The 13,728-nt window shown below is 39.0% G+C and overlaps 1 protein-coding gene across 5 annotated transcripts in view; it reads left to right on the plus strand.

Annotated features, from left to right (window-relative positions):
- Window positions 1–13,728, plus strand: part of ENOX1 (ecto-NOX disulfide-thiol exchanger 1) — a 527,672-nt gene that overhangs the window by 438,103 nt on the left and 75,841 nt on the right. For all 5 annotated transcript variants that reach the window (XM_067466943.1, XM_067466940.1, XM_067466942.1 and 2 more), the window contains one exon: window positions 11,265–11,449. In XM_067466943.1, coding sequence (XP_067323044.1) covers window positions 11,265–11,449 — 185 coding nt within the window. The remainder of the gene's footprint in view (window positions 1–11,264; window positions 11,450–13,728) is intronic.

Below are 13,728 nucleotides of genomic sequence, written 5' to 3' on the forward strand. Positions count from 1 at the left end.
CAAATCTGGGCTAAAGTGGATTACAGAGGCACCATATGTTCCAAGTTTGAAATCATTAAGTCACCCCACATTATGGTGTCTTTTCTAGATTTGAGAAATTCCAATAAAATAAATTCCATGAGATTTTGAGACTAGAATTGATGATAAATCACTGCTGAAATTCTGGTCTTATCACTGGGTTTACACTGACACTGAGAAAACTTTGATTCTTCTGAGTTCTCAGAAATTTGGTTCTCTGGAGGCTACACCCTGTTCCCTCTGCTAGAAAGGGGATTTAGTGTGGAAAAAAAGATGAATGCCAGTAAAGCTAGTGCCCACACCTGCTCCATACAAAGGCAATGTTTAATGTTTCAATGTTTAATGTTTTATTTTTAATATTTTACTGTATATTTGTAATCCTTTTGTTCACCTAATTGTCAATTTGTTTTGTAATGTCATTGATGTTTTTGTTGGCACCAAATGGTTGCCATTTGTAAGCCTCCCTGAGTCCCCTCTCTGGGGTTGAGAAGGATGGGATAGAAATGTTTGAAATAAATAATAATAATAAATATTCCGCTACTGTTTTGAAAAGGGAATTTCAGCATAGAAAATTTTATCAGGCAAAAGTGCTTTTGAACTGTGCAGTAGCTTTTCTGCCATCGACTGTATGTACAAAACTCTGTTGACAGTCCATAGACCTCATCGATGTGACAAGGCCCCCAGTGTCGATTTAACAGCCTCCATGGTGAATTGGCTTGGCAGCAGGACAGTCCCAGTAACCTGATCCTAATCAGGCTAAGGATTTCATCACATTGAAGTTTCCATCCATTTTCTCTTCATTTTCATACGCTGGCAAAACAGAGTCCCACAGAGTACTCTGTTTTGCATGACCACTTTTGGGGCCAGCCATGGGAATTTGTCTCAGTGTGCTAAAATAGAGTGAAGACTACCTTTTTAGGAGTAGGGTGTTACCCGACTCCTGATTTATGAAACCAGGGGAGGCGGGTAGTGGGAGAAAGCAGAAAGAAGATGAGGAAAAGATGTGGAATTGCTGGCCATCCTCAAAGACAGACCTTGCTGGGAGAAAATGGGGTAAGATGTGTCCTGCCCCCCCCCCCCCGCCTCCCGCTTCCTCTCACCCATCTGATGAAGTCTTAGGATGGAAAGGGTGGGGCCAGGGCCATAATCCAGCAACTCTCCCTATGTTAAATAAATAGATATTTGCCCTTTAGGGGGAAATGGGCCAGCAGGCTAGATTTTGACCCACAACATAAAGGTGTGTGCATCTTGACTATATTTGATATCAACTTTTGACTTCTGTAGAGATCCAGGTTTTGAAGGTCCACTTTTAGCTTTAAAAATCTAGATTTATACACAAGTATATACATAATTTGGAGGGTTACTTTGCCTTGATTCTTCAATTTGGTCTCATTCTGTCTTTATACCTTCTTACCCATTTATTTTTTTAAAACTAGTACTTTTTCAATACTGGAGATGTTCTTAGAGGTTATCTTTTTCCCTTTAATGTAGTTTTCATTCTCTTGCTTGCTTCCTTTTTAAATGCATATTACTATTTTAATGTAAAAATATGAAATATGTGATTTGTCAGAGCCTTAAGAGTATTGTTATATCTGGTAAAGGACCCTGATGGCCAGCATGACAATGAGAGTCAAAGCTTAGAACATTATTTTTGAATATTAATGGCTTTCTTTTCTTTTCTTTTCTTTTCTTTTCTTTCTTTCTTTCTTTCTTTGGTTATTCTCTAAATTTGGTTGTTATTTAAACAGTTACTCATTGCTAGCTCATTCTGTTTTGACTGATTTTTTATTCCCCTCCAAAGTAATATTTGGGACATAGTAAGTGAACATTACTTATTGTGCCCAGACTAAAAAATTAATGATTCCCCATAGCTGTGCTCTCTTTAAAAGAAACAAAATTGCAATGGTCTTTGCCCAAAATCACTCATTACAAGTGAATTGTTACTATAAAACATTATTTCTAAGGTCTGGTGAGAAGATCTATATACACACTGTGGCCTGGATCCAAAAAACAAAACAAAACAACAACCCCTACACTGCAGTGTGATATGCCTCCAAACAGCACCCTGTCACAATCCCCATGGCCTTTGTTTTATATAGGTTTTGTGAAGAGTTTCTTGTATAGTCTGTAATGTGGGGGTGATGGGGGTGGGGAGTGGGGCTATGTGCTTTCAAGGGGTAGCTGGAGTCCTTAAGGATTTGAACATAGCTTCAATTTAGAGAACTGGAACTAGAGAAGTCCTATTTAAATGGTCTAAAGTAGATATTAACTTGTTTACAGCTCCTTATGACAGCTCCCCTCCCAGTTGGAGAGTTATGGGCTTTAGACAACAGAAACATCATAATTGAAACAAAATATACCATAGTCCTTTTATGGGGGGAGGTGTCCTCCATTATTAATATTCTCATGAGATGGCTCCAAACAGCTCCATTTCTCAGCTGAAGAGAGGCAAGGCACTTTACATTTGATTAATGGTACTTGAGGACTTGAGAAAAATGTTCATATAATTTCTGTGAAAGAATAAAACATCGCCATCTGATGAATTAACCTTTTAAAGAAACCCTTAAAATCATGCCAGAAATGTTGGAAATCCTTTTCTCTTGCCGTTTTTAACAAATCATTGCAAATTATATTAATTATAAAGACGTGAGTGTTGCTATACATTACAGAGATCTTGTTGAGTAATTTTTATTATCCCAAAATGTCTAGCATCCTCCAGATGTAACTTTTATAATGGAGCAAGCACTGGGGCAGGAAACAAAGAGATTGAGGAAAACAGCATTTTTAAAAAGATCTGAAGCGTAAAACTGCCTTCTGGAAGACACGCAAACATGCCCAGACCCCATGGCAGAGGTCTATCCAGTCTCAAGCATCTCCATCTGCTGCTTAGTTGTATACCCTTCAACATTTTACACATGAATACTAGGGCACAATTAGATGAACATTCGAGTATGGCCAGGCAAAAATAGAGCAAAATTATTAATATAGAAGAGTACACAAAACTGCCATTTGAAGCAGAGAATCCTTGGAATTTGTGTGCTGAATTTGGGAAAGCTGAGAAAAAAAGTTGTAAAATCAGCACACGTTTATGAGACCCTCCTCAAAATTGCAATTTTCTTTCTTAACTATGGTGACTGCAAGACAGCAATGAACACATGTGATATATCAGATCAAACCTCAAATTTCCACACAATCTTCGTTCTTCACTTCGACCCATTCAGCCTCTCGACCTAACATACTTCACAGGGGTTTTTTTCTTAAAATAACAATGGGGATGGGAAAATGGGCAATACTCTCTGTTCCAGGGATCAAATAGTTAAAACAAATATGGTTGAAAATATGTTCTAGAGCACAAATGCCAGATGCAAGGCTTGTGGGCCAAATCAGGCCCACTATGTCATTTTAGTGGTCCGCGATGCTTTCAATGCCATGGCAACATAGTTATACTTATAGTTTTACAATTACCAACAGCCCTTTGAAGGCAGCCATAAAGCCGATGTGGCCCTTGGTGAAAATAAATTCAAAAGCATGCCAATAGTGTCTTAGAATCACTTGGGTTACAATTCTATACTATGTTTCACTGAACTCATTGGGCTTACTTCTGAATAGATATGTGTAATGAATATACAACTGGCTCTGCATAGAAAGACTCTAAAAATAGAAACAATATTATATATCCCCAGAACCAGAGTTGGAGATGGGGTGGAGATATTTTTCAGATCAGGATTGCTTCTCTGCAGTATGTTATCAAAAGATGGAGCACGGATTCCCAGGAGAGATGTTGATGTATCTCAGCAATGGAGAGAAAGCCCACAGTTGTGAGGTGCCTATTCAAAGGGGATCTTCCTAAGAAAACCCTGTTTTGCTTGGACGTACTCTCCAACTTTCCTGTTTCTACAAAGTTCTATGTATTTCCTTTTATAGTGAAGCTCTTCAAAGAATCATAGGCTAGGAAGAAATCCAAGGCTCTATCCAGTTCCATTTTCCTGCGTACGAATTCTGTATCAGAGCACTATTGTTTAAAATCCTCCAGAGAATGAGATCCCATTACTCTCTAGGCAGCATATGGCACTGTCAAACAGCTCTTACAATCAGGATGTTCTTAACAAAGTTTAGATGGAATATCTTTCCCTTCAACTTGAATCCATTACTTCATCTCTTAAGACCTCATCACATGAGGTCTTGGTTCCATCCTAGGATGCTTCCTGGATGGAACCAGGATGGATTCTATCACATGATGCAGGGCTTCATCCTGACTCTGTCCTGGGAGCATCCTAGGACATAGCCTTGAGAACACAAGAGGCTTTCCGTGTTCTTATTTGGAGTGCGGGGGGAAGCTGGGTGATGATGCCTTCCCCCATGGGATGAGAAAGGCAGTGATGCAGGTGATGTGGGGTTACGGTTTCCCCTGCTGCCTACTGGATTCACCACACTGCCTGGCAAATCCCTCTGCTGTTGCCTGCTTTTTTGGCCATAATGTGATGAGATCCTTATCTCCAGAGCAGCAGAAACCAAGAAAACAACCCTGCACCCTCCTCAATATATTTCACATATTTAAACATGGCTGTAATGTCTCCTCACAACCTTCGAGAGTATTTAATCCAAAACAGTAGCAGTCTGTGTTAATTAACGGGCATTTTAGAATGCATGTTTTCTTTTCTTTGTAGTACCTGATCTTCCAAATAGCATTTGTGCCTGAATAGGACATCTCTGTCTCTTGGCGTTGTAGAATGATTGGCTCGTCTGACACAATGTTGCATAATGTTATGGCGTTATCTCCTTTGTTGGCTGCTATTATATATTGCAATGTTGTTTCTGTAGTCACTATAAATATTTATGTAGGTTGATTTCTAAACATTTCTTCTTGGCGGTTTTCTCATACTCTATTTGGTTAACATCTGCTTTAGTCTTTTCTGATGACCAAGTTCTGGTATGACACTTGTAAATATCATCTTACTGTTTTTCATGTGTTCTTGTGGTCTAATGTATTGCAGATCGAAACTATTAAATTGGGGATTAAATCTGGAGGGTCTTCCTGTCATCACATGAATAATTCAGTGGCAACATCCTAGTCCTCTGGATCACACCAAAGATTCAGATTCAGATTCATACCTGCTCATATACCTCCCATGAGCTTATCAAATAGCTGCAGATCAATGCAGCTATTTGATATGCACCTCGGTGATGTCTCAGTCTGTCCCTGGAGTAAAACTGGTAAATGTCACATTAAAACACCCCCAGGCCTGCCCTTTTATTCATAATCCCCTCTGTGAGTGAGTCAGTCAATCTACTCCTCATTCCCGCAGCCCTAAAATTAAGGCCTTGTGAAATTGTGCATTCCAGATGAATTGGAACAGGGGAGAATAATGATCTTTAAAATATTCCAACTCCCACATACTCACTCATGTTAGCCATATGATCTTATTAATATTACTTTCCAGCCATCACTGGTTACAGTCTTCACTGTATTTTTTCATGCTCTGATTTACGTTTTTCTGAATGTAATATGAAAGTGTCTCATACATATCTTCTTTTGAAACTTGTACAATATCTACAACAAAGAATCTGAGGGATTCCGTGCCATGATTTTCCTTCAAGACATTATAGGGACCAAAACTTATTTTTATTAGCTTTTGTTTTTTTAATAAGAAACTTATTTGATTACATCTTGAATTATTATAGTTCCGTAAATTGTGAATAATTTCAGCCTGACAAAGATTCTGCTGGTGCAAGTTATCATTATGAGTTTGAACCCCTTTTCAGCCATTATACTCATGTGTCCACAACCTCACAAGTAGCCTAGAAACAAGAAACAAATCTCACACAGAGTTTGAAAGATTGATATTACTCTGATTGCTGCTATCCCTGGAGAGAAAAAGGCAGGTGTTGAAGCTGATGTGTTAAAGAAAAGAAATCCTGGGAAGTAGAAATGATCTCAGGAGCTGATGCCTCTTTTCCAGTTCTTAGGACAAGGAGGAGAATGTCTTGAAAAGTGTATATAGTCTCCTCCTTACTTAAATGTATTTTAATTGGAATTGCATACTCTGTGTAGTGGTGGTTGATGCTTAATTTATTAGGATGAATGACATTGCCAGAGGTTGCCCCTTGTAATCTTAATCTGATAACATCACCGGGACCCACCTCAAATCACATCACAAGGAATAAGTAAAGATAATTTTATTTCTTTATTTATTTACTTCATATTTATTTATTAGCTCACCCCAGCGGGGGACTCAAAGTGGTTTCCAACATAATTATGGCAAACTTTAATGCCTCACATACAGAAACCAATAGTAGTAGTAATAATGATAATGATGATGATGATGCAATCCCAGGCAACAGAAGGATTGAAGAGAAACAACAGGAAAAGCTGACACGATATGAGGATTTAAAGATCAAACTGCAGAGACTCTGGCACAAGCCAGTCAAGGTGGTCCCAATGGTGCAGTGCCTAAAGACCTTGGCCTGCACTTAAACACAATCGGCGCTGACAAGATTACCATCTGCCAGCTGCAAAAGGCCACCCTACTGGGATCTGCGCCATTATTTGCCGATACATCACACAGTCCTAGACACTTGGGAAGTGTCCGTGGTGTGATCTAATACAACCGCCAGCAGAGTGATCTTGTTTGCTGTGGACTCATCTTGTTGTGTTTCAAATAATAGTAACAACAACAACAACAACAACATACAATTATCTATTAAATCATAAAACATGACATAAAGGTTTCTCCTTGACATTAAATCAAGTCGTGTCTGACTCTAGGGGGTGGTGCTCATCTCCATTTCTAAGCCATAGAGCCAGCATTGTTTGTAGATGCCTTCAAGGTCATGCGGCCAGCAGTATGTATTCATCTACTCACATTTGCATGTTTTCAAACTGCTAGTTGGCAGAAGCTGGGGCTAACAGCGGAAGCTCACCCTGCTCCCTGGATTTGAGCTGTCAACCTTTCAGTCAGCAAGTTCAGCAGCTCAGCGGTTTGACCCGCTGCATCACCAGGGGCTCACAAAGAATATTCCCCAAATAAAAGTCACCTGGTATTAGTCAGACTCCACATTAAATGCAGTGGCTCAATGTTATGGAATCATGAGAGTTTTAATTTGGTGAGACATCGACACTCTTGAACAGAGAAGGCTAAACACCGTGTTAAACTACAGTTCCTATGATTCTATTACATTAAACCATAGCAGTTAAAGTGGTATCAAAGAGGTCCAGTCAAAGGTGGAGATTCCTTCAGACTGTTGGCTTATATCTTGGCTGAACCAAGTCAAGTAGGACAGTAGAATGGCCTTTAGGGATAGAGAGAAAGCATATGTCCTTTTCTACCTCAGAAAGTGGTTTGAATGTGTAGGGGGGGACGGGACTACTGTATGCTATGGGCCAAATTGCCCTCCCATGTAACCTTGAACTGATGCATCTATTTATTGCATTCCAGGCACATATGAAACACCGCACATTCCTCCCAATCCCCCCCTAGTGCAGTTTTGCTATATTTTGGACTCCCCTAAACTATGTTGGCCCCAGGAGGTAGAAAGTGAGCTGAAAGTCGCTTCTTGTTCAATTCCTTTTTAAATAAAGTCCCAGGAAGGGTAAAGGGGGAACAAAATGCCTCCATACTTCCTAGTTTTTGGTTTGAGGTGGATAGAGAGCGAAAAAAACAGCTCTGGGGCTGCATGTGGCCTGTTCCATCCATTTATTCAACCTTTTGTGTGAATGAGTGGCCTGTCTGTCCTATGGCCTTCATGGGGGGGGGGGGGGGGGTGTCATCACTCCGGAGCTGGATCCAGTACTTCTCCTGTTTAGATCATTGGTTTCTAATGGCCCTTTTCTGCCTTCCAGTTCTACTGTAAGGGGCTTTTTCCAATTTGTCAGTTGGTGGAAGAGTTGATTAACAAATATTCTAATATTTAACCTTGCTGTTTTACTTGAAGAGATGGATTTGTTCCCCAGTATGTTCGGTCACCTTTTGAAGTTAGTACCATCCATAATTTATCTATATTGCTTATGTCAAACAGCAATTAAAGATTCAATAACATTGAATATGAAAATTATATAATCAGTAGTGCAAATCAATATTTTGTCCTTCATTTCAAATGCTCATAGAATAGGTCCTGGTTATGAATTTAATTAAAGCAACTTCAGAGTGATAAGATTTTATCACAGTCCTAGAATACATTCTATCACATATTTGTTCAGGCAGATAGAACTTGTTCTGGCCAAATGCAAGAACCCAGAGGAAAATTAGCCCATAGGATTATAATAATATTCCTAAAATGCTAGGTAACACACTCTCCTTCCCCATCTATATTTATGCTCAAATAATTTATTTAAATAATGTTGCTTTATGGCTTCCTGCATTTTGCCACACAAATTTCAGTCTACACTGCAGACGGTGCAATTCATTTGCTAAATGTAATTTCCATCCCTGCATACTAATCGATTTCTCCGCAAACACCTGCTATCAGTTATGATAATAAAACTGCCATTCTAAATTGAAAAGAGGCCAAATGGAGCTTCCTAAGGAAATGACTTAAGTGTCTTTCAATGCTACTAATGCAGTAATGCTTCTGTAGCATCAACATTTTTCCAAGCATTTGCATTTTATATCATTTTGTTCTGTTCTATCTGTCTAAACATAACCTGAAGGTGACGGGGGTGCAGGGGGAGGCATGATGGGATGGGACAGGATGGGGGGACAACAGAAATCCATAGGGAAAATGTACTGTTTTGAGGGTATCATTCTTGAACTAACATCCCTGCTTCAAGTGGACAGAGGGTAATGTGAGAAGGGCAGATGGCATTTCCTAAGCATGTGAGTCCTGTTATACTGTAAATATTAGAATGAATATGCACATAACTAAGGTAAAAGGTAAAGGTTTTCCCCTGACATTAAGTCCAGCCGTGTCCAACTCTAGGGGTTGGTGCTCATCTCTATTTCTAAGCTGAAGAGCCATCGTTGTCCATAGACACCTCCAAGGTCATGTGGCCAGCATGACTGCATGGAGCGCCGTTACATTCCCGCTAGAGTGGCACTTATTGATCTACTCACATTTGCATGTTTTCAAACTGCAGAAGCTGGGACTAACAGCGGGAGCTCACGGTGCTTCCCGCATTCGAATCTGTGACCTTTCGATTAGCAAGTTCAGCAGCTCAATGGTTGGCATATAACTCAATGTTTATTCAGAAAACTATACAACTAAATCTATATACTCAGGAGTGCTTTGAACATGTGTTTCTTCAAATCAGCTACTCCCTAATTAACAAAGCACACTGTATTTTGAGAATCAGTAGAGTTTCAAAATACATTTGTGGCCGTACATGCATGTCTGCAGTACAATTGCTCAGAACTGTGTACTGTTGTCAGTCTAACTTGAAACTGCAGAACAGAGAGGAGGCCATATTGGCTCAGCCATTCTGCCAGTAACATATGTGCATACTGTCTATGAGGTGGACCAAAGATGGGATGCCTTCTTCTTCTCATAGATATGTGAATGATGTGGTACGAAAATGTTAATGCATGTGCATTGGACAGAGCCATACCACAAGCTGCATTTGTCATATATGACACTCATACAGTGAGATGGGACAGAACAAGAACTGTGCAGGTCTTTTGGTCTTGTGATTCTTAATTTAAGACAGCCATCCCAAACAAGAGCCTGTGAAATTAAATTGTGTTCAGCCTAAGACATACTTAGAATAGATCCACTGCAACCAATGAGACTTAAGAGGTAATAGTTAACTTGACTAACCTAAATCATGTTTATTTCAATCGGCCTATTCTAAGTATGTCCCTGATATTTCTTTGTCCATACTTTTAAAACCTCGGATGTAAAATAAAACAAACATCTGATTTATCTTGGTGTATTAAACATTTGGAAAAAATATAAAAACAATTTTTCATCTATTTTGTTTTGTATTTTTTCTGGTGTAAATCTGCCCCCGAGCAGTTCTAGATTCAGTACATCCATGCCAAATTTGGGACTATTGTCCAGGTAGCCTCGGACCACATGTGTTCCACTGTGGCAACTCACTTATCACATTTTTTGTGTTGCAACTACTGGCGGCTAGCCATGGAACTCATGGAGTTCAAGCACTTGATCACTGCTGATGTCAGAAAGGCACCATAAACAAGAAGGCATGGAAACTGCCCCCATATTTTTGCTGGATGACGAGGAGGCAATGCAATGGTCCAGAGTTCGAAAGAAGTTCCGTATCCACTTAATAACAGTGGCACCAACTACATGGCTGAGTGGGCACTATGCATTACTTTTCTTCCACTGATAAGAGTGGGGAAAGGGTGATGAAACCAGTTTCTAGTCTGGATAATGTATCAGTCTAAATGACACCCAATCCCACTGTTCAGATCTAAACCCCAGAGTATCCCCCAAATTTGTTCAATGTGGAACAAACCCATGGTACTCACTGGAAGTTGGTGTGTGTCATGAAAAACAGCCAGCAATCCATTTGGGGAAAATTTGGGATTTTGAGCGGGTGTACACAAGCTTTAGTAGAGAATTTCCTTCACTTTGGATTACTTTTCCCCCTAGATGAATTATTTTACTTAACCCACAAGCTTCCTTTGTTGTGTAGTACTTTGTTAACTTTATCTTTTTTTCATCCACAGCTCTCTCACTCTATTCAGACATGTCATTATATTTAAGGTTGTTTTGAAGCAATTTTGCAACGTGTGGTTGTATTAATAGTAATTTAGGATAATGAATGCTCTTGCTCCATTCAGTCATGTATTAAATATATCTTGAATTGACTATGGGAGGTGGCAGAACGGTTAGATAGAAACTCAGTATATAAAGGTGATAGGTTGGTAGGTAGGAAAGAAGGAAGATGAGAAAAACATCAAATAGATTAAAAGCCATGGTTTATGTTTTGGGTTTATATTTGTGTTCTAAACTATGGTTACTTCTAATTGTGATTACTTTATTATGCCTGAACAGAACCTGAACAATTTATTTTGGCCCCTTTATTCTATGTTGTGTTAACTTGGTTTCTGCTGGGTGGTTTCTTAGAGTATTGAGCAAAGGAATGTCTGTAAAAGGTTGGTCTATTATTATTCTATAAAAGAAGGCACATACTAAAAGTGACCCCAGTGAAGCAACTATTTATTTATTTTTTATAATTGTAGCAGCTGCCACACAGAGATGTCTTATTTGTTCTGTTTGACCCAGCATGTTATTTGATGAATGTGTTTCCCTTTATATTAACTGCCACATTGTTTTTCTTCTCTCAGCATTAGCTGCCCAAGCTTACGCACTTAGAGAAGAAAACGACAGCCTCCGGTGGCAACTGGATGCATACCGAAATGAGGTGGAACTCCTAAAGCAGGAAAAGGGCCAACTTTTTCGAACTGAAGAAAGCTTGACCAAGGACCAACAGCTGCAGTTCTTGCAACAAACATTACAAGGCATGCAGCAGGTACTACTGCCCAAATTGCACTGCTGTGTTGTGCATCTTGACCATTTAAAACTAAAGTTGATGTTGTGCATGTGTGCTCCCTTTATCCTTTTCCTCTGCTGTTTATGAATTGATGAAGAGACACAAAGAAGAGATCATGTTGAGTTTTATTGACCTCATATCCATAGGTGAAGAAGAGTTATAGTTTAGTGCTACAGTTTTAAATTATAATCTTTCATGTGGTAGATGTTCGGTTCAGTTGTGAGTACAGCGGAAAGAGTACATTTGAAGTCTTGTACTGTAGCTCCCATAAAACCTTTATTGATGGCCAATCTGCTAAGGGCTTATAAGAGAGTGATCCAAAGAAATCCTGGTGGATATTACTTGCTAGTTGTGCTGCCCTAGTATTTTTGGAAGACACTTTTTGGAGATCATGACTTTTCAAGAAAAGCATGACCTTTCACAGAAGAGCCAAAAACCCTTTAGAGTAGAATCTTCTCTTATGGGACACAACCAGATGTAATTATGCTAGGCAATGGTTTTGGTTGTTAGACTGAATAGCCTGTTGTCTCTGATCTGTTAGAAAAACAGAGATTTTGGCAGTGCATAAAAAACAGCAGTGCTTCAGAAGTGTTTTTCAGTGCCCAAAAATATGGACTCTCCCATAAAACAACTTGTTTCATATCATGCACTCAAGAGACAAAAATGAAGTAGACTTTGATAAAAAAAAACATATTTGGTTTACTCACAGCCTTCATGTGTTCAGCATACACAGGTACAAAACTTATCAGCCCAGTTTCAGATATGTTTGAGATAATTCTCTGTGCCATCCGGCCAGGACCTCTCTCATAGCAAAACAGCAAGCGCGTGATCTGATGTCTGAAGTAGTCTGTAGTGATCGTGTAGTCTCCAAGCCCTTCTATAACTTCTCAGGAACCATAGAGTAAAGGAAGCTGCATACCAGAACAAACATACAGGAAACAGTAAGCAACAGGATCATAGATAAACATTACTAGAGAAGGCTTGAAGAAGGTTGTCATTTCCAGCAAGTATCTTCTGTTGAAGGATCTTAAAGGAATATGCAACAGCCTTTGCCTCCATTTGATGAAACTGTATGTTTTCATATGATGTAACTGTGTGTTTTCATAGCGTTATAGGACAAAAGAACACAGAATAAGAGCTGTGTCAACTATGAAATAATTGTTTTTCTCCAATATATCAGGAATCAGGATTTGTAGCCCAAAGACTACAATTCCTTCTTTCTTTCCTGGAAACTCTCGAGGAAATGAGAGCTGATAACTTGTGGATCTTCACTAGTCGATGAACTGCTACTGATGTCCTGGACACAGCACCTTGGGTCATGTGCTGGATAAAAACTGGAATAGAAATAAAAAAAATTAGAATGCTAAAATATACATTGCTAGGCATTGTTGGTATCTCTAGTATTAACAAATAGATTGGAGTCAACAGATTATTTGTGTCAGTTTCAACTGCAATGTCTGGGTTGATAAGGAGTGGAACGACTGAACTTACCTAGTTGAAAAAATGTAAGAACAGGGAAAATGTGATTTCCCTGCAATTAAAATGATGAAGATGTTTCAGTATGTCTGCAATTTTAATTCCTGTGTAAGTACTTGGGGAAAATATTCAACAGCTGACTAAGAACTGCATATTCCTTGTGCAATGAACAAATCTTCTGGGAAAATGCAAAATATATAGAAGTCTATCAGAAAAAAATGGATGTGTTTTCTCTTTTTAAAAAGTAAAGTAAATATTGCAAAACTAGTTTGGTTGCAAGTTCCTAGTACAATTTCTTCCTCCTCTGTTCCATTTCTGGATTCTTTTCCCTCTTCTCCTCTGGCAGAGGAAATAAAAAAAATCAGATGATATCTTTCTCAGTTCTACATACCAGCATCTTTTGGATAGAAATAATAGTTCTGCATTTGATCCTGCCTGGAAATAAAAATCCATTCAATTTAGTGGCAGTTCAGGCGCTGTGCTTATACTTTTTCCTTTCAGATAATTCTTGCCATAAAGCTATGTTACAGTTTAATTTCATACCCAGTATGAGGTCTCTAACAAACAAATGGAAATAATGTCCCGTATCCATGGTAACAAATGAGATATGCGTTACCTGAACTTAAGATGGAATTGAATTATAAAACTATGCCATTTTAACACTGAAAAGAGCCTTTAAGACTTACATTCCCTCAGCCTTAAAATAGACAGGTATTGTATCCTCATTGCATGTAAATTAGAGCCATTCACTCCTAAACCAACCCTGACAGAACTCTTATGAA

This window comes from Anolis sagrei, chromosome 3 (assembly GCF_037176765.1).
Source record: "Anolis sagrei isolate rAnoSag1 chromosome 3, rAnoSag1.mat, whole genome shotgun sequence".
Taxonomy (NCBI): Eukaryota; Metazoa; Chordata; class Lepidosauria; order Squamata; family Dactyloidae; genus Anolis; species Anolis sagrei.